Genomic DNA, 21,871 nt, shown 5'->3' with positions numbered 1-21,871 from the left:
ACTAAAAGTGGGAAAAGTGAGCTAGACTGAAAGCAAGAAATGTATTACAAATGTGGAAAACAACAAATAAAAACAAATGTTGTTGTATACATGTATAGCTTTCTCCGTGACAAAATATTATCCATGACAAAATATGTATGTGTATGTTTACTCATTTCTGACTATAATTCTTACTTCTGTTGCTCCTTCTTGTTCGCCGTGTGTGGTTCCCAGGCAGTGAGTGTGGGCGCCATATTAACATGCTCCTTCCTCCTCTGCCTGCTAGCTGGTAGCTTAGCATTAGCATTAGCATTAGCATTAGCATTGGCAGCTAGCCGCCAGTCTGCCTATCACCGCCACCGGACTGACAAGAGGGCGACGGCGTGATGGAAATTGACTCGCTTCAAGAGGCGCTCAGAGGTCAGCACCGTTCATTTCATACATTTTGCTACCATCCGAGTGAGTCCTGCCTCCATGTTTGTTTTTTTGTTCCCGAAATTGAAGGATAGCGTGAGCTAAACCCGCACGCTAATGTCGTCGGCTAGCAGGCTAGCTCGTCACTAGCTAACACTTCGAGGAAATGGTCGGCTCTTTGACGACTAAAACAGGACAGCTAACTTATGGACTTAGACATTTTTTTTGTTTAGCTGTTTACGTTATCGGCTACTTCACGAAAAGCAATAACTTGTTGGCTGGGAGGCAAAGTCAAGATGAAGTTACTCAACAGTGTCGACGGCTAATGAACACTCAACTTCATTCCTCTTTTAGGGCACTACAATATACATATTTCTAGAAGAAATGGTAGTTGGTGGCACACAAACTAGTTTTAGTTACGTTGTTTGAACATAAGAACACTATCGGTTTAGGTGTTTCGTAATAGGTTTATTATAACCGGCCATCGAAGGACATTTTCATTGGGCTTTATGTAACTGACTAAAACCGTGTTTTTCAACCACTGTGCCGCGGCACACTGGTGTGCCGTGGGAGCAGTGTTGGGTTAGGGCTGGGCAATATGGCCTTTTTTTAATATATCAATATTTTTAGGCCATATACACGATATATATCTCGATTACGCATGCACCTCCTGGTACCCCAGCACCTCCAAAACCCTCAAATCTAAACTCCAAACATCCCAGAACAAGCTAGTCAGATTACTTCTAGACCTCCACCCCAGATCCCACCTCACTCCTACCCACTTCTCCAAAGTGGGCTGGCTCAGGGTGGAGGACAAGGTAAAACAACTTGCACTGAGCCTAGTCTATACAATCCGCTACACCTCCCTGATACCGAAGTACATGTCAAACTACTTCCTTAATGTAAATGACCGCCATAACCAAAACACCAGGGGGAGCTCCACTAACCACGTTAAACCCAGATTCCGATCTAACAAAGGTCTTCTTAACTCATTATCTTTCTATGCCACATCAATGTGGAATGCGCTCCCAACATTGATGTGGCAATAAAACCGCAATAAAAGTACACCTCCAGGCAACTTCAACCCTAAACTAACACCCTCCCTTTATTGTTAATAATCAAATGTTTTTCTTATGCTTTCTGATATCTCGCTCTATGTCCACTACTGCTGTACATATCCTACCAAGTCAGACCTACACTGTTTCAATGTCCATTTCTCTGATGTTGCAATTGTTGATGCTGATTGTTGATGACAGAAGTGTTGATACCAACCAAACCTAACTTATAAAGTGCAAATTTAAATTTCCCGCTAAACTTCCGGTTGAAAACGCATTTGGATGATGACGTATGCGCGTGACGTAGCCAGTGAAACAGAAGTATTGGTACCCCATTGAATCCAATACAAAATAGCTCTGTTTTCATCTCATAATTCCATAGTATTCTGGACATCTGTGTTGGTGAATCTTTTGCAATTTGTTTAATGAACAATGGAGACTCCAAAGAAGAAAGTTGTAGGTGGGATCGGTGTATTAGCGGCGGACTACAGCAACACAACCAGGAAGACAGAGATGGATAGCAGATGCGTTAGCCGCCGAACTCACCTTAACTTCCTCCGTCTCGCCGACCGCATCTGTGATCGGGTGAAGTCCTTCGTCGCACCGTCGATCGCTGGAACGCAGGTGAGCACGGGTGTTGATGAGCAGATGAGGGCTGCTGGCGTAGGTGGATAGCTAATGTTTTTAGCATAGCTCTGTGATGTCCGGTTGCTAAGTTAGCTTCAATGGCGTTGTTAGCAACAGCATTGATAACCTTCGCCAGGCTGGAAAGCATTAACCGTGTATTTACATGTCCCTGGTTTAATAGTATTGTTGATCTTCTGTCTATCCTTCCAGTCAGGGATTTATTTATTTTGTTTCTATATGCAGTTAAGCACGATGCTATCACGTTAGCTCCGTAGCTGAAGTGTTTCGTCGATGTATTGCCGTGGAGGTAAAAGTCACTGTGAATGTCCATTTCGCGTTCTCGACTCTCATTTTCAAGAAGATATAGTATCCGAGGTAGTTTAAAATACAAATCCGTGATCCACAATAGAAAAAGGAGAGAGTGTGGAATCCAATGAGCCAGCTTGTACCTAAGTTACGGTCAGAGTGAAAAAAGATGTCTTGCACTGCATTCTAGTCCTTCACTCTAACGTACCTCATCCACGAATCTTTCATCCTTGCTCAAATTAATGGGGTAATCGTCGCTTTCTCGGTCCGAATCGCTCTAGCTGCATTGAAAACAATAGGAAAATATGAGGAGGCGAACAACTGACTACGTCACGCTACTTCCGGTAGGGGCAAGGCTTTTTTTATCAGAGACCAAAAGTTGCGAACTTTATCGTCGTTGTTCTATACTAAATCCTTTCAGCAAAAATATGGCAATATCGCGAAATGATCAAGTATGACACGTAGAATGTATCTGCTATCCCCGTTTAAATAAAAAAAATTCATTTCAGTAGGCCTTTAATTTAGAGTTATTTGATTAGGGTTAGGGTTAGAGGGTTGGGGCCAGGGCTAGAGGGTTAGGGTTATAATAAGGCCATGCTGAATAAGGCATTAATAAGTACTTAATAATGACTAGTTAAGAGCCAACATGTTACTAATTTGTATGTTAATAAGCAACTAATTAATGGTGAATATGTTCCCCATACTAATGTTACCATGTTTTTTTTACTGGTGCACAAAATGAACCGTGCATGAACATCACCTTGTTCAAAGAACAAAACCAACACAGTGCATAAACTCACAACAAATTACACACCTGCAAATCAGTCTGACTTCTGCTGTTGCCGTATCCGTAGTACGCCGATAGGGAGAAGTTTTTATTTACACGATGAGTCGGGTGTGTCTTGACCTCCGCCAAACCCCTGAGACCGACTCACCGAACCCCTAGGGTTCAATCAAACCCAGGTTAAGAACCACTGGCTTAAACCAAAAATAAACAAAAGGTGAGTGCCCCTAAGAAAAGGCATTGTAGCTTAGGCTGTGCAGAACGAAACTAAAACCTAACTGGCTACAAAGTAAACAAAAAACTGAATGCTGGACGACAGCAAAGACTTACTGTGGAGCAAAGACGGCGTCCACAAAGTACATCCGAACATGACATGACAATCAACGATGTCCCCACAAAGAAGGATAAAAACAACTGAAATATTCTTGATTGCTAAAACTAAGTAGATGCGGGAAATATCGCTCAAAGGAAGACATGAAACTGCGACAGGAAAATACCAAAAAATAGGAGCGTAAGGCAAGAACTAAAACACCACACACAGGAAAACAGCAAAAAATACAAAATAAGTCAGGGCGTGATGTGACAGGTGGTGACAGTACACCTACTTTGAGACAAGAGCTATATTGATACAGTATACCTACTTTGAGACAAGAGCTATAGTGATGCTTAGTTGGTTATGGTTTAAAGTCATATCCAAAAATTGCGACGACTTTTTACTGTCAACTGAGTTTCGTTTTTTAGTGATTTCTGCTGGTGGTGTGCCTCCGCATTTTTTCAACGCAAAAAAATGTGCCTTGGCTCAAAAAAGGTTGAAAAACACTGGACTAAAAAATGTCCTTGTCTTTCCTCCAGACTTTGACAAGAAAACTAAAAGGGAGCCATGTCCCATCCTGGAGCAGTTTTTAAGCCACATCGCCAAGACAGGAGAAACCATGTAAGGGTTAACATGACATGCCAAATAAATACCCTTCTATGGGTTTTTGTGCCTGGTAATCTGTTTTGTCTTAATCTGTTTTTTTTTTTTACTATGTCCTTTAGGGTCCAGTGGTCTCAGTTTAAGGACTACTTTCTTTTTAAATTGGAGAAGGTCATGGATGATTTCAGAGACTCGGCTCCTGAGCAAAGAGGTCCTGCCAATCCCAACGTGGAGGCAGTTCCATTTGAAGACATGAAAGAGAGAATCCTGAAGATTGTCAACGGATATAATGGGTGGGTACTGAAGGTTGTACTCGCACTAGCCTATGGTGACAATTAGAGATGTCCGATGATGGCTTTTTTGCCGATATTACGATATTGTCCAACTCTTAATTACAGATTCCGATATCAGCCGATACCGATATATACAGTCGTGGAATTAACACATTATTATGCCTAATTTTGTTGTGATGCCCCGCTGGATGCATTAAACAATGTAACAAGGTTTTCCAAAATAAATCAACTCAAGTTATGGAAAAAAATGCCAACATGGCACTGCCATATTTATTATTGAAGTCACAAAGTGCATTATTTTTTTTAACATGCCTCAAAACAGCAGCTTGGAATTTGGGACATGCTCTCCCTGAGAGAGCATGAGGAGGTTGGGTGGTAGCGGGGGTGTATATTGAGCGTCCCGGAAGAGTTAGTGCTGCAAGGGGTTCTGGGTATTTCTTCTGTTGTGTTTATGTTGTGTTACGGTGCGGATGTTCTCCCGAAATGTGTTTGTCATTCTTGTTTGGTGTGAGTTCACAGTGTGGCGCATATTTCTAACAGTGTTAAAGTTGTTTATGCGGCCCCCCTACTGTGACCTGTATGGCTGTTGACCAAGTATGCATTGCATTCGCTTGTGTGTGTGTAAAAAGCCGTAGATATTATGTGACTGGGCCGGCACGCAAAGGCAGTGCCTTTAAGGTTTATTGGCGCTCTGTACTTCTCCCTATGTCCGTGTACCACTCTGTACAGCGGCGTTTTAGTCATAAATTGTACTTTTTGAAACCGATACCGATAATTTCCGATATTACATTTTCAAGCATTTATCGGCCGATAATATCGGCAGTCCGATATTATCGGACATCTCTAGTGTCAATGCTTAAAACCCTACAGTCTAGCACATTTTGGCCAGTGTCAACGCTAGGGATGTAGGCCGTCTACCGGTATTTTTTGGTACCGTACTAGGGCGCACCGGATTGTAAGGCGCACTGCCAATGAGCGGGTCTAGTCAGGTCTATTTTCATACAAAAGTTGCACCGGATTATAGGGCGCATTAAAAGGGGTCATTTTTATTTTACTTTTTTCTAAATTGAAAACACTTCCTTGTGGTCTACATAACACGTAATAGTGTTTTTTTGGTCAAAATCTTGCATAGATTATGTTTTACAGATCATCTTCAAGCCACTTTCTGACAGTCTCTTCAGAATGCGCCGTTTTGTTAGCGGTCTTATTTACGTGGCTCACCTTTGGCAGCGTCTTTTCTCCGTCATCTTTGTTGTAGCGGTGTAGCGTGCAAGGACGGGAGTGGAAGAAGTGTCAAAAGATGGAGCTAACTGTTTTAATGACATTCATACTTTACTTATAATAATAATAATAATAATAATACATTTTATTTGGTATAGCGCTCTTCAGTGTACTCAAAGAAGCTTTACAGGATACATTTTTTTAATATAAAACAGTTCAAAGTAATATATAATACAGGAAATATAAAAGCAGTACATAGTAAAATACATAATAACACTGGACATTACAAGACACAGAACACTAATCACAGGTTAAAAGCAGATCTGAAGATGTGTGTTTTGAGAAGACTTTTGAAGGTCTGAGCAGTCACAGATGGGTTTGGGAAGAGAGGTCCAGAGGGTGGGAGCAGCGATGGAGAAGGCTCTATCACCCCTTGGTTCTGAGTGGTGGGGAGAGGAGGTTGCCATCACAGGAGCGTTAATTAAATCAATAACAAAGTTAAAACATTTTGATAGATTTTTGAGCGCCGTGTGTAATGTTCTAACTTTTCAATGGAACATATAACATTTTGGTGTTGTTTACTTGAGTCATATTGCAGTCTACACCTATCTCTTAAGTGTGACTGCCATCTACTGGTTACACTTATTTCACCATGTACCAAATAAAATAGCTTCGAGGTCGGTAAGCACAACCAAAATTATTCCGTACATTAGGTTATAAGACGCACTGTCGAGTTTTGAGAAAATGAAAGGATTTCAAGTGCGCCTTGTAGTCCGAAAAATACGGTACTGGTTCCTAATTGGGTTGGTCTTGGAAGACTGTTAAGACTCTGCTCTAATGATACGGCTATCTGTGTTTATATATATATATATATATATATATATATATACATATATATATCTATATATATATATATATATATATATTAAGGCTGCAGCTAACGATTATTTTTCTATCGATTAATCTATAGATTATTTTTTCGATTAATCGGTTAATCTATAGATTATTTTTTCGATTAATCTATAGATTATTTTTTCCTTTTGCCGATTATTTTTTTATTCAAAATGAAGATGAAAAAATAAATGTAGGCCCGTTTTTTCAAAAGGCATGGCTTTTATTTACAAAAAAAAAGAAGTATGGCCACTCAGTCAACATTGACAACAACATGACTAAATATTCTGTAACAATGTAAACATTTAAAACTTTTAACATTTAACAAAATTAAAAGTAGCTTATTTGCTTTTTAATGTGCAAATATAAAAGTCAACATCCAGTGCAAATCTTAATATTCTGCAATAGTATAAGCATTTCAAAAGTAAAAGTATTGCTTTTTTTGCTTTAAAATGTACAAAAATAAAGATAAACATCCAATACAAAAAAGTGCAAAACGAAATATTCTGTAACAACAGTGTAAACATTTCAACAAAAGTGAAAGTATTGCTTATTTGCTAAAATGTGCAAAAATAAAGATAAACATCCAATACAAAAAAGTGCCAATCTAAATATTCTGGAGCACTGTAAACATTAAGTATTGATTTTAAAATGTGCAAAATAAACATCCAGTCCAACACAGTACACAATAACCAATTCTACTCATTCCAGTGAGTGTCTAACAGTTGTAATGAAGAAAGGTTAGCATGTCTACATGCTTTGGTTCTTTTCTTGTTTACAATATTCCCAGCAGCTGAAAATAGGCGCTCAGAAGGGGTCGATGTGGCTGGAACTGAGAGCTAATTAGCCTTCACCTCAAGCCAGGATTGCGAGCGAGCTGAGCTGCAGTTTAAGTTTCTAGGAGGTCAACGGGCTCATAGTGATGTTACTAGTAGTTGACTGGGAGGTGTTTATTATCATTTGGGGAGAGTCTGCTGCCTGATGCTCACCTGCTAAACACCTATCTGCTCCACGCTGAAGCGCTGACTACATGCGCTCTGAATACGCACTGCTGATTGGCTGATAATGCTGCGTGTGTACCAATCAGATGGTTGTGTGGGTGGGACAATGATGCGTGTGTACCAATCAGATCGTTGTGTGGGTGGGACAATGCTGCGTGTGTACCAATCAGATGGTTGTGTGGGTGGGACAATGCTGCGTGCTGAGACAGAGGCAGACGGAGCAAAGCAGCTTGTTAAGACTTTAGCTTAGAAACTCGTTCGGTACACCCCCGTACCGAACCGAAAGCCCCGCACCGAAACGGTTCAATACAAAACACGTACCGTTACACCCCTAGCAGATACAAATGACACATTCATGTTTTTGTGTAATGATGACAACGTATGCTCGCGCGGACGATTGACTAGTTGATGGTTTTCTTTTCAAATGTTCGTTTATAGCCGTTGTGCTGCTATGATAGGCCATTTCCGCTCGACACAGTGTGCATACAACAACATTATTAGGCCGTTTATTGAAATACTCCCACACTATTGGCATGCTTTCCCCCCCTCGCTCGCACCGCTCGCATCGTCTTCTTTGATCGTCTGCTTTGCGCTTCGCCATGACGGTAGTGTGACGTCATTATGCGACGCGTCGACGCACAAAAACGGCGTCGACGTATTTACGTAACCGATGACGTCGACTACGTCGACGCGTCGTTTCAGCCTTAATATATATATATATATTTATTTGTTTTTATCCAGCTGACCGTTGTAATTGTCACACGCTATCACATTCAGTTCAAGTGCCACTACTACGCACAGGTATGGAGATCAGCTTGGAATAATCACAAATAAAGAAGCAACACCAAAGAAAAGTTTGTAACACAACAATATTTCCTCCCAATCCCCAAAGTCACGCACGCTAATAAAGAGTAAGTATCAGTTTGAAGTAAATGCCACGTAACTCACAACCGCTGCTAAGGCACGTTTTATCAACGCCATCGTCCTCTATAAGCGAGCCAGTAATCCACAGGCCAAAATTAATCCACTCAACAGAGAATATTTTATATAATCACTGGGTCTCATTATTTATATTGTTCACGCACAACAAAGACACATATTTCAGTGGCTGTCAATAATGGCTTCCGGTGTGTCACTCAAATAGGTCCGTGTGCAACATAAACAAGAATAGCAAGTCCTATTGTTACAAAATGCACACCCACCTGAAGTGCTAATTGATTTATATTGTATATCACGTTAAAGGTCTGTAAATTAACATGATTACCATACATTAGTAATTTATTACTTTATTATTTATTATTTTGTTATTAATCTATTAATTGTTATAGGGACAAGTGATAATGATAGTGAAAATGATTAATGGACATATTGAGTGTAATTGTAGTGAATAGAAACACAGTAATGTGTTGTCTTTACAAGATGATGACAAAACGACTACAATGCACCTTGCATATGCATACACATGCTGACTTGGTTAAGACCTAAAAAAGCAGATTTTGATCAAATACTTTCCTGCTGTGAGATGTTACATCATGATGTTGCTGGTGCACAACCTATTGTGCTAATAAAAATAATTAATAATTATTTTCTTTATTTACACAAATTACTTTTGGTACCGATTAGAGATATTAGTATCGATTAAATCCTAACGATATACACAGTACAGGCCAAAAGTTTGGACACACCTTCTCATTTCAATGCGTTTTCTTTATTTTCATGACTAATTTACATTGTAGATTGTACTGAAGGCATCAAAACTATGACACCTGTGAAGTGAAAACCATTTCAGGTGACTACTTCTTGAAGCTCAGCGAGAGAATGCCAAGAGTGTGCAAAGCAGTAATCAGAGCAAAGAGTGGTTATTTTGAAGAAACTAGAATATAAAACATGTTTTCAGTTATTTCACCTTTTTTTGTGAAGTACATAACTCCACATGTGTTCATTCATATTTTTGATGCCTTCAGTGACAATCTACAATGTAAAAGTCATGAAAATAAAGAATGCATTGAATGAGAAGGTGTGTCCAAACTTTTAGCCTGTACTGTATATTCCTAGTCAACGCTCAGATCTGCGCCCTACTTCAATTTACTTTTACGGTATGATTGGTCATGCACATTCATAACGTAGCAGAGTTGTAGCGTGACTCCTCACCCAAAATTGATCTGTTTATGTCTACGTCTATTTTTAACTTCCTTGGTATTGCAAGGCAGCGTGAAACTATAAGAGTGCGACCCCTGCGGTAAGCTAACCATGAATAGATCCCCCCCAAAAAATCTTCATAAGAAAATGCAATGTTTAATGATTTCTTTGTAAAGGTAGTAACTTTTAAAAGTTGGTAGACTTTGCTCTCTTGGTTCAATGCAGTTGTAATTGCTGCTTATTGTAAAAGGTTACAGTTTATTCTGCCCTCCTTGAATATTGCAATCTCGTTTGCCAAATATGTAAACAATCCTTTGAGTTAGATTAGAAAAAAAAACTTTAGGGGTTCTGTTGATATTCTTCACAATGAAGTCGCTTTAAAACTAACCACACTACATAAAGCACATCATATATACACATGAAGTGCACATACATTTAGAAATCACGTTAGATTAATATTATAATTTGGAATAAACTGGATAGGTTGATTGGCAACACTAAATTGGCTCTAGTGTGTGAATTTTGTCTGTGTTGGCCCTGCGATGAGGTGGCAACTTGTCCAGGGTGTACCCGGACTTCCGCCCAAGTGCATCTAGGATAGGCTCCAGCACCCCCGTCCGTGACCCAGAGAGGGACAAGCGGTAGAAAATGGATGGATGGATGAGAAAAGCAATACAATTATGCAGGATGAGGGTCGACTGCTAATGCCACTAGCTTATCAAAGACAACATAAAAAACAACCTAGCTCAAATTAGCATGGCCAATAGCAGGGCACAGATATCAATCAATCAATCAATGAATGTTTATTTATATAGCCCTAAATCACAAGTGTCTCAAAGGGCTGTACAAGCCACAACGACATCCTCGGTACAGAGCCCACATACGGGCAAGGAAAAACTCACCCCAGTGGGACGTCGGTGAATGACTATGAGAAACCTTGGAGAGGACCGCATATGTGGGTAACCCCCCCCCCCCCCTCTAGGGGAGACCGAAAGCAATGGATGTCGAGTGGGTCTGACATAACATTGCGAAAGTCCAGTCCACAGTGGATCCAACACATCAGCGAGGCCAACAGGAAACCATCCCGAGCGGAGACGGGTCAGCAGCGCAGAGATGTCCCCAACCGATGCACAGGCTAGTGGTCCACCCGGGGTCCCGACTCTGGACAGCCAGCACTTCATCCATGGCCACCGGACCTATGCAACTCCCCCTCGCAAGGGACAGGGGAGAAGAGGAGAGAAGAAAAGAAACGGCAGATCAACTTGTCTAAAAAAGGGGGGTCTATTTAAAGGCTAGATTATACAAATGAGTTTTAAGATGGGACTTAAATGCTTCTACTGAGGTAGCATCTCTAACTGTTACCGGGAGGGCATTCCAGAGTACTGGAGCCCAAATAGAAAACGCTCTATAGCCCGCAGACTTTTTTTTGGCTCTGGGAATCACTAATAAGCCGGAGTTCTTTGAACGCAGATTTCTTGTCGGGACATATGGTACAATACAATCGGCGAGATAGGCTGGAGCTAAACCGTGTAGTATTTTATACGTAAGTAGTAAAACCTTAAAGTCGCATCTTAAGTGCACAGGAAGCCAGTGCAGGTGAGCCAGTATAGGCGTAATATGATCAAACTTTCTTGTTTTTGTCAAAAGCCTTGCAGCCGCATTTTGTACCAACTGTAATCTTTTAATGCTAGACATAAGGAGACCCGAAAATAATACGTTACAGTAATCGAGACGAGACATAACGAACGCATGAATAATGATCTCAGCGTCGCTAGTGGACAAGATGGAACGAATTTTAGCGATATTACGGAGATGAAAGAAGGCCGTTTTAGTAACACTCTTAATGTGTGACTCAAACGAGAGAGTTGGGTCGAAGATAATACCCAGATTCTTTACCGAGTCGCCTTGTGTAATTGTTTGGTTGTCAAATGTTAAGGTGGTATTATTAAATAGATGTTGGTGTCTAGCAGGACCGATAATCAGCGTTTCCGTTTTCTTAGCGTTGAGTTGCAAAAAGTTAGCGGACATTCATTGTTTAATTTCATTAAGACACGCCTCCAGCTGACTACAATCCGGCGTGTTGGTCAGCTTTAGGGGCATGTAGAGTTGAGTGTCATCAGCATAACAGTGAAAGCTAACACCGTACTTGCGTATGATGTCACCCAGCGGCAGCATGTAAATACTAAAGAGTGCAGGGCCAAGAACAGAACCTTGGGGAACTCCGCACGTTACCTTGACATAGTCCGAGGTCACATTGTTATGGGAGACGCACTGCATCCTGTCAGTAAGATAAGAGTTAAACCAAGACAAGGCTAAGTCTGACATACCAATACGTGTTTTGATACGCTCTAATAAAATATTATGATCGACGGTATCGAAAGCGGCGCTAAGATCAAGAAGCAGCAACATAGATGACGCATCAGAATCCATCGTTAGCAATAGATCATTAGTCATTTTTGCGAGGGCTGTCTCCGTTGAGTGATTTGCCCTGAAACCGGATTGAAAAGGTTCACAGAGATTGTTAGTCACTAAGTGTTCATTTAGCTGCTGTGCAACAATTTTTTTCGAGAATTTTGGAAATAAACGGAAGGTGGGAGACCGGTCGGTAGTTTACCATGAGGTCAGGATCGAGGTTAGGTCTTTTGAGCAGAGGATGAATAACCGCTTTTTTGAATGCTAGGGGAACAGTGCCGGAGGAAAGTGATAAGTTTATAATATTTAACACTGATGGACCTAATAATACAAACAGTTCCTTGATAAGTTTCCCAGGAAGTGGGTCAAGTAAACATGTTTGTTTTATCCCACTTACACGCTGTAATGATTCCTCTAATGTTATTTCATCAAAAATAGAGAGACTATTTTGTAGGACAGTGTCCGTCGTATATACAGTCGTATTTGTGTTAATAGAACCCAGTTGTAGCTGGGATGCGTTGTCTTTAATCTCCTTTCTAATGAGTTCAATTTTCTTATTAAAGAAATTCATAAAATCATCTGCCGAGTGGGTGGAGCTACTGGGAGGAGTCCCTTGTTGGGTTAGCGATGCTACTGTACTAAACAGAAATTTAGGATCGTTTTTGTTGAGGCGGATGAGATTTGAGTAGTATTTAGCTTTAGCTAAGGTAAGCATGCGTTTATAAGTTATTAAACTATCACTCCATGCTTGATGGAAAACCTCAAGTTTAGTCGCGCGCCATTTGCGTTCCAGTGTTCTACATGATAATTTATGAGCTCTAATTTCTTCTGTAAACCATGGGGTGCGCCTTTTAGGGGCCCTTTTTTGCTTTTGCGGTGCTATACTATCAATAATTTCGCGCAAGGCATCGTCAAAGTTGTTAGTGAGGTTGTCAATAGAGCCGACATAATTTGGGAATGGTGCCATTACCGAAGGCAGTAGGTCAGCAAGAGTCATCGTTGTGGCAGCATTAATGTTGCGGCCGCTATAGCAGTTATTATTATTATTAGCTTGTTGACAATGAGTCAAAACTTCAAATTTTATAAGGTAATGATCGGACATTACTTTAGTATATGGAAGTATCATAACTTTGGAGGTGGTGACACCCCTGACAAGCACTAGATCTATTGTATTACCGTTGCGATGCGTGGGTTCATGTATTATTTGTGTAAGACCACAGTTATCAATTATGGTTTGGAGCGCCACGCACTGAGGGTCCGATGGGGTATTCATATGGATATTAAAGTCCTCCATTATAATTATATTGTCGGCGTGCGTCACTAGATCAGCAACGAACTCTGAGAATTCACTGATAAAGTCCGAATAGGGCCCTGGGGGGCGGTAGATAACAGCCAGGTCGAGAGGTAGCGGTGTGACAGACCTCATAGTAAGCACCTCAAACGATTTATATTTATTATTTAGGTTAGGGGTAAGGTTGAACTTTTCATTGTATATTAGTGCGACACCCCCTCCCCTTTTAAGAGGACGGGCAACATGCGCATTCGTATAGTTAGGAGGAGATGCCTCATTGAGCGCAAAAAATTCGTCTGGTTTGAGCCAGGTTTCGCGAAGACCAATGACGTTAAGATTGTTGTCTCTAATGACCTCATTAACTAATAACGCCTTGGGAGACAATGATCTTATGTTTAAAAAGCCCATATTATAGGTATTGGGCTGTTTTGACGAGTTTTTGTTAAGATTATCCGTAGTGGCAATATTAACAATGTTGCGTTTATTATGCGTTGTGCACTTTAAATAGTTTCGACCATATCTAGGAATTGATATGACGGGAATTTTCCGATTGTTTGCTTGGTGCTGCAATAGACTGGACATATCATAATTTGCCACCTCAGTAGAATGCATGTCCACCTCTGACACAGACACAATAGAAAAAACATTATGTGAATTGTGTATTATTCTAAGAGAATTGCTATGCGTACATGGATTATCCAGCCTGGCGCTGGCTAGTTCTAGCTTAACTGACTCCTCACCCGGACTAACAGACATTGTAATTGCCTGTGACCGGGCTTGCTCTAGTGTAGTCAGTCAAGTGAGACTTAAATAGTAGTCTATGTTTCTAGACAGGATGATGGCGCCTTCCTGGTTAGGGTGAAGGCCGTCTCTCATCAGCAAGCCTGGTTTGCCCCAGAAAGAGGGCCAGTTATCAATAAACGTTAGTCCCTGTTGCCTACAGAAGATAGCCAGCCACTTTTTAAGCGAGACTAATCTGCTATACCTCTCATCATTGCCTCTCGCAGGCAGGGGGCCAGAGACAATTACTCGATGCCTGGACATCTTTCTGGCGAGATCACAAGTCCTGGCTATGTTTCTCTTTGTAATCTCTGACTGTCTCATTCTAGTGTCATTGGAGCCAACGTGTACAACTATATTCGCATAATTAGTGGTGCGATTAGCCTGTCGTACGTGTTTACTAGGCCTGTTGCGAGTTAGCTCCCTAAGATTAGCTTCAATGTCAGGTGCTCTGGCCCCGGGGATACACTTTACTGTGGCTGGTTTGCTAAGCTTTATGTTTCGGGTGATGGAGTCCCCTATGACTAAGGTGTGGTGCCCGGTAGACTGGGTTGTAGGACTAGCTAAAGAGCTAAATCTATTATGCGTCTCAACCGGTACACCGTAGCTTGTAGGCCGCTTAGGACTGCTACAAGCTGGGCCAGTTAGCTCGCTACAGCTAACGCTAGCAGATGTGTCCGCAACATCTAAAGTTACGACATTACTCTGCTCTAACTGGCGGACACGGCCCTCTAGCAGAGCCAACCTCTCCGTGAGTATGGTGCAAGACGCGCAGGAAGCCATTACTCACAGTGTTTTCTGTCACCGAGTGAAGTTCCTGCTGTCCTCAGGGAAGTGGTCGCGGTCTGCGGGAGTAGCTTCCTACTTACCTTCTGACCGGCGCTGCCTTTCTCCGCGCTAGCTTAGCAGCTAGCTAGCTGAGGAAAGGGTGGTGGGACAGAGATCGGGTGATTTGCAAGTTAAATAGTACCACTAAATATGTTTGAGAAGTGATAAAGAAAGCTGTAGAACAATTAAAAGCACACAGATAGAGCGATACTTAGCCTTTTTCGCAACAGCGAACAGACGGCGAGCAGTCACGCACGGTGAACCGGAACCGGAAGTGTGCTTAACTGTTGTGTAGCTGCTACATACATAGACAATCATTCACAGTAACATTCATATCTATGGACAATTTGCAGTCTCCAATGAAGCTAACATACATGTTTTTGTAATGTGGGAGAAAACTGGAAGCGACCAGCTACTGATGCGCTTCTGACAGGCGATTTAGATGCAGGGGTGACGTGGCTCGGTTGGTAGAGCGGTCATGCCAGCAACCTGAGGGTTCCAGGTTCGATCCCCGCTTCCGCCATCCTAGTCACCGTCGTCGTGTCCTTGGGCAAGACACTTTACCCACCTTCTAAGAGTGCCACTCACACTGGTTTAAATGTAACTTAGATAATGGGTTTCACAATGTAAAGCGCTTTGAGTAACCAGACAAAAGCGCTATATAAATATAATTCACTTCACTTTTTTTTTTTCAAAATAAAGGAATGAATGTTTTTTTTTATATGTGACCATTTTTTCAAACTTATTATTGCCAATAGTACATATAATAATAGACTATATACGGTGTATCCATTCATACAATATATCACTGAAATGTGTTTTCATGTAAATAAAAAACTACTTATTTTGAAGGTGTGGCGGCAGTAATCTTTCCATGGCGCTGCGCCACGATCGTTAACATTTAGGGGAAACCCTAATATTATTTGTGCACCATTGACTATTGATGCACCGATAATTAGGCCGCCAAAAAAGACTTTGACCACTGAACAGTGCTGCCGATATCGGATGTTTTAATGACGTAAGCAGTACGCTCAGGAGTGTAATAACTGATTGGTGAACTTATGAATTGGCAAAATCCCCCACTGTTGCATGCTCAGTTCTTTAGTAGGGATTGTTGGTACGACTTACAACTTTTAGCCATGGGAATGCTTACAAAACTTAAGCACCATGTACAGCAATAATCATTTTATGTTCAATGAAAATGCCATTCTGGTAAATGATCATTGATTTCTGCAAATCCAAAGACAGCAAACAAATGTATACAATGGATTTTTTTGACTCAAAGCAATGGTACTCCTCTCTTCCTTCATTCAGAATACCCTTCACTATCCAGCGTCTGTGTGAGTTACTCACGGAACCCAAGAGGAACTACACAGGAACTGATAAGTTTCTTCGAGGTGTGGAGAAGGTTAGTGCTAAGCATGTCATTGATTGTCATAATAACTGTAAAGTGTCTCTGTCTCATTATGCCTCTTTTTAACATCCAGAACGTAATGGTGGTGAGCTGTGTTCATCCAACATCAGAGTAAGAATAGTCATTGAAACATTATTGATCCAATGGGTGTGAAACTGAATATTGTTACTAATTTAGAATGACCTTTTTTGTTTGCAGGAAAAATGGATGCGGTGCTGTCAATAGAATGAATGGAGTGATGCTTCCTGGGAACACTTCTTTTACAGAGAGGTTTATGCCAAACTCTTTTATGATATACATCATCTTAACATACCATAGCTAATTTTGTGGCATTATTTTCTTGTTATTTTGATATCATTAGAAAAGTGAATGGTCCAGGTACTCCACGGCCGCTCAACCGACCAAAGTTATCGTTAGCCAACAACTCTCCTGCAGCGAATGGCCTACCTGACAGCACAGAAAACAAAGACCTCAGAACAGAGCAAGAAAGTGCTAAAGACATATCCGGAAGGTCTGTCAGAACGTTCACAACACCGCTTGGTTGGATTGAATAAATGCACTGGAATCACTCCGCTATTGCCTAACCTTTTGTCTTTCAGTGAGGTTTCCGCCTCGGGAGATTCACTGGGAAGCTCTGTAAAGAACAAACAGTCAGACCTAGAAGAGGACATGGAATCTGAGCAGCCAGAGGTGAAGAGACTTAAATTCGGTAACGAGGAGGACGAGGAGGAAGATGACGAGGAAGATGATGATGAGGACGACGAGCAGGACGGGAGAACGACAAAGCCTTTAAATGCCACTTGCCTCTCAAAAGAGGCAGAAGCCATGGTCCAAGAGGAAGACGACGATAGAGATAGTTTCAAGAATGATGAAGCTTCCAGCAGTGCCACAGCTGCCGAAGACCAAGGTGTGTGTTTTGTTGTTAAATATGCTGTGGTGTAGGGATGTAAAGATAAACAGATTTTATGATAAACCACAGTAAAACTCCAGATGGTATCACTGTTTTAAATTAAAGCAATCGTAAAACCGTGATCGATAAACGCACTTTGATAAACCCACAGAGCAGTAATTGCTTATTTAATTAAAGCAAACTTGCACTGTAATGGCTGGCAAGCTACTTTTAATGCTAACATGTATACCCAATAAGAAATGACACACCCCAATCTAAACCTGTATAAGATTGCTGTCTGAGCAATTAAGATAGTCAATTGTGCACATTAAACCTACTGGCTGTGTTTTCTTAGCACAGAGTGATCGATCTATACTCAGCAGAATATGACATGGACGTGTCGACAACAGGAAGTTAAAATGCATGATATAACTAACCTGATGTGCAACACTCGTTTGGCCTTTTTCATTAAAATACACTCAAACCATAAGAAATTATAACAAAAGAATACAAACACATTTAAACACTCCAAAACATGGCTTTTAAGAATCCAGAACAATATTTAATGTTCAAGAAAAGTAAATTGTGTGTTATTGTAGTTATTTTTTTCAGTATTACTTGGTTACAATATTTCAGTGTGTATACTGTTAATCTTTGGGCACCACACGATTCGATTTAATTCGATTTGATTCTTGGGGTTAAATGATTAAATTCAGATTTGATTCGACTTGAAATCAGTAATTTTTTAGTAACTTTAGGTGCTAGTTTTATGATTGACTACCGTATTTTTCGGAGTATAAGTCGCTCCGGAGTATATGTCGCACCGGCCGAAAATGCATAATAAAGAAGGGAAAAAATATATATATAAGTTGCACTGGAGCATAAGTTCGCATTTTTGGGGAAAATGTATTTGATAAAACCCAACACCAAGAATAGACATTTGAAAGGCAATTTAAAATAAATAAAGAATAGTGAACAACAGGCTGAATAAGTGTACGTTATATGAGGCATAAATAACCAACTGAGAACGTGCCTGGTATGTTAACGTAACATATTATGGTAAGAGTCATTCAAATAACTATAACATATAGAACATGCTATACGTTTACCAAACAATCTGTCACTCCTAATCGCTAAATCCCATGAAATCTTATACGTCTAGTCTCTTACGTGAATGAACTAAATAATATTATTTGATATTTTACGGTAATGTGTTAATAATTTCACACAAGTCGCTCCTCAGTATAAGTCGCACCCCCGGCCAAATTATGAAAAAAACTGCGACCTATAGTCCGAAAAATACGGTACATTCCTCCATAAAATAGATATACAGCTCTGATACATTTCTATATTACCTAAAAGAAAACTGATGTTTGATAAAATTCTACGCAAACATTTAACAAAGTGTGGCTAGACAGGACAGTTTCAAAAAATATTGTAATTTTTTTTAATCAATTAAGAATCCTTACAAATGAGAATTGCGACTCATTCGAAAATAAAAAATTTTTGGACACCACTAAAACGTTATATGCACATTCAAACGATAAAATTTGATATTGTTACATCCTATATGGCGATTGAAAACCAGTTCTCTCAAGTGGGTGTGTGCTGTAGGAGTGAACCCTTTGTATTGCGCACGTGCAGGAAAAATCCGGAATTCCATTCAATCAAAATGTACTGTAGGAACAACTCCAACATGGCGTCGGCAGCATCTAGGAGCACCCATTTTTGGAATGAAGAGAAGAAAGAGGACTGTATATTTGTTTCACAAAATAAAATAAACTGAACATTTTGAAGTGCATCAATGGGAGAAAAAAGAAACAGGTTTATTAAAAAAAAGTAGCTAAAGAAACGGCGAATGCTCACTTTTTCGGGGGCTCCAGAACAAAATACGAGTAAGATGGAAGAGAATGAAGCAGGTGTATTGGAAGTCAAGAAAGTAAAGTGATTAGCAATACCTCTGTATTCCACACATCTTGCCAGCTTGTACATAATCAATAACAACCCTCATCTGGAGCGGTATCAGGGCACGAACGGTCTTTTCCTTTGGACTCAAAACTCCTTCCATCAATCCACAGAGCTTATTGAATGAACTTCCAGACATACAGTAGTAGTGGTATTGTCATGTTTGTAGCGCAATGTAATATCAATTCTTGATGCTGTCGGCTATTTAACATCAGCATAGCTATTAGAGGCATAGTATTTCTAATCTGTGCCAATATTACAGCAGATATCAGGTACTAAGCTATAGTAGTGCAAGAAAAACAGGTCAAAATTGCCATACAAAGGAAAATGTTTGCATCAAACTATGATTTGATTTTTTTAATTTAGCCTTTATTTAACCAGGTAAAAATCCCATATAGATCAAAGATCTCTTTTCCAAGGGAGACCTGGCCAAGAGGGCAGCAGCAAGGTTACATTAAAAAAAGTAAACAACACATAAAACATCAAGTTTACAACATTAAAACTTGCTCACATGACACATGTGCATACAGACAAGGTAGACTGCAGTCATTTCACAGAAGCTTTAAACTCATTCAATGTAACAAGGGTTTGAAGTTGAAGATTCGATTGTAGGTTATTCCAAGCCTTCGGTGCTGAAAACCTAAATGCTTTCTTGCCCAGTTCAGTTCTTACTTTGGGGACGACAAATTGCAGAACATTCATTGAACGAAGATTGTGACCCGTGGTACACACTATCCAGCTTGTGGAGACAACCACTAGTAGCATTCATGTACAACACATCTCCATAGTCAATAACAGGTAAGTTTCAAGTTTCAAGTTTATTATTCTTCGGTCAATCGTCAACAAAATAAACAAACGTTTATTTTTTAAAAAGGTTGTTTCCACCCATTTCTGTTTCACAGTAAAAGAAAAGCAAGACTTGTTTCTATAATAAAAGTTTCAGTTTTTTTACAACATACTGAATGTGCTCCTTAAAACTCAAGTGGTCATTAATTAAAAATCCTAAATATTTAAAAGCAGATACTAACATAATTTGTTGCCCATTTCTTGTTAAAATGTTCTCACACAGTGCTGATCTTACCGTTTTTGATGTGGTAAAGAACTTACACTTTTTCTCTGCATTTAAAACCAGTTGAAAATTGCAAAGTTGTTCTTGTACTCGGTCAAATGCATGTTGTATATATTTTTGACAAGCTACTGTGCAGAGTTTTCATCTTTCGAAGACGGTCAGTACACCGTTTGATATTCTACTTCCGTTACAGAGCCAACAAGCAGCACTCCGGCGGAACCCTGTCCAGTCTCAGACCAGAAAGCGAATCAGGCAGAGTTTGCGTGCGGTTCCATGCATGAGGGCAGTGACATGGATCAGACGGAGCAGCAAGCGCCTGCATGCACAGCCAAAAGCCCGGAGACCAGTGGAGACAGCGAGGAGAGCAACAGCGACCCAGTCAGCAGCAGTAGCAGCAGCAACAGCAGCAGTTGTAGCATAGACGAAAGCGTAGAAGCGGGCCGAGAAGACGTTGCTCCCGCTCCTTCCAGCAGCACGAACGAGCCCACTACAGAGAGCGCCATGGAAAGTGCCGTCGTAGACATGGAGACCACTGAGGAGCCCATGGAGCAGGACTAGACTGCAGTGCGTCCTGCAGTCACGGGTCACCACAAACCAGCTTGTCCTTGAATCCAGCTTGACTGTCGCTGGGAATGAGGACGTCACCTCGTACACAAACACCTCGTCAAGCTTTTGGACGCGCCTCCAAAATGGCTACCTGGCATTGATGTGAGCAAACAGTTAAATATTTCATTTCTTGTTAACTGGAATATCTTATTGATCTTGATCTTATCTTGTTTTTAAGTTTTTCTAAAGAGGAGTTGGTTTCAGCGGCCTTCTTTCACAGCTGGAATTATTTCTTTTGTGTTAGCTGGGACTGGTTGGAGGGCTGTGATGGTCATTTTTCATTTCGGATTGCCACTCATTCCATTTACGGCAGGATTGGTTTGTTGTGCGTACAACTGCCACACATCTGTTAGCATCTGTTTGTTTCGTGGTGAATCATCCTTTTAAGGCTCTGGAGTTGTGCAGTGACCTGAGCCCATGTGCCACCACAGCGATCCTGTTTCCCCACCAGGATGTAGAAACATGTTTGTTTTCAATACCCACTCCTTTTCCACAGTGTTCTATCATCGAAACTGGATTTTTGCCTGACACACTACTAACTAAACCCACTGACCCTAGCGATCACAGGCTTCATCACAAATGTCCTCTGGCGGGTAAAAAAAAAAAAAAAAGACATTTTGTAGACGCATGAAGCCACCATAATTTATATGATTTCAGTTCTGTTATTTTGGAGACTTTTGTTTTGTCCGTTGGTTGTTCTTTCCAAAACCAGCTGTAAGTACAAAGATGACGTGTGCTTTCTATGTATCGTGATGTCACACGACTGATTTCAAAAGCGGTCTCCAGTTGCAGTTCTCCACCCGTTTCTGCAGCTGTACTTTTTGATATTTAGGATTTTAAATTTCTGTAAAGTAGATTTTTGTAGATTGTAATACAGTATGTGTTCACTGCCTCTGTGAAACGATATATAATTGTAAAATTTCTGTGCATACTCTGAATGCTTTTGCTTTCAAACGGGGTATTCAGAAATGGCAATAAATGTTAACATTTT

The 21,871-nt window shown here is 40.6% G+C and overlaps 2 protein-coding genes across 3 annotated transcripts in view; one reads left to right on the top strand and one right to left on the bottom strand.

Annotated features, from left to right (window-relative positions):
* Nucleotides 1–267, bottom strand: part of shq1 (SHQ1, H/ACA ribonucleoprotein assembly factor) — a 130,850-nt gene extending 130,583 nt beyond the window's left edge. The window contains exon 1 of the mRNA XM_062045859.1: nt 175–267. The gene's annotated coding sequence lies outside the window, so the exon portion shown is untranslated. The remainder of the gene's footprint in view (nt 1–174) is intronic.
* Nucleotides 228–21,871, top strand: ppp4r2b (protein phosphatase 4, regulatory subunit 2b). Of its 2 annotated transcripts, none has more exons than XM_062045888.1 (9): nt 228–438; nt 4,018–4,099; nt 4,204–4,374; nt 16,252–16,345; nt 16,425–16,462; nt 16,550–16,621; nt 16,713–16,862; nt 16,951–17,258; nt 20,468–21,871. In XM_062045888.1, the coding sequence occupies exons 1-9, from the start codon at nt 366–368 to the stop codon at nt 20,830–20,832; spliced, it is 1,353 nt and encodes a 450-aa protein (XP_061901872.1). In that variant the 5' UTR covers nt 228–365; the 3' UTR covers nt 20,833–21,871. The 2 variants fall into 2 exon arrangements, with proteins under 2 accessions (XP_061901872.1, XP_061901880.1); XM_062045896.1 differs by having other exon boundaries at nt 230–399.

Source organism: Entelurus aequoreus, linkage group LG01, assembly GCF_033978785.1.
Source record: "Entelurus aequoreus isolate RoL-2023_Sb linkage group LG01, RoL_Eaeq_v1.1, whole genome shotgun sequence".
In the NCBI taxonomy this organism is placed as follows: Eukaryota; Metazoa; Chordata; class Actinopteri; order Syngnathiformes; family Syngnathidae; genus Entelurus; species Entelurus aequoreus.
The sequence above is the reverse complement of the archived record's forward strand: the minus strand, read 5'-3'. Positions and strand labels throughout refer to the sequence as shown.

Coding starts and splice junctions, on each gene's coding strand:
- ppp4r2b (XM_062045888.1), top strand. CDS start 366: ATGGAAATTGACTCGCTTCAAGAGGCGCTCAGAGGTCAGCACCGTTCA. Junction 4,100..4,203: donor GCCAAGACAGGAGAAACCAT/GTAAGGGTTAAC, acceptor TATGTCCTTTAG/GGTCCAGTGGTCTCAGTTTA. Junction 16,863..16,950: donor GCTAAAGACATATCCGGAAG/GTCTGTCAGAAC, acceptor TTTGTCTTTCAG/TGAGGTTTCCGCCTCGGGAG.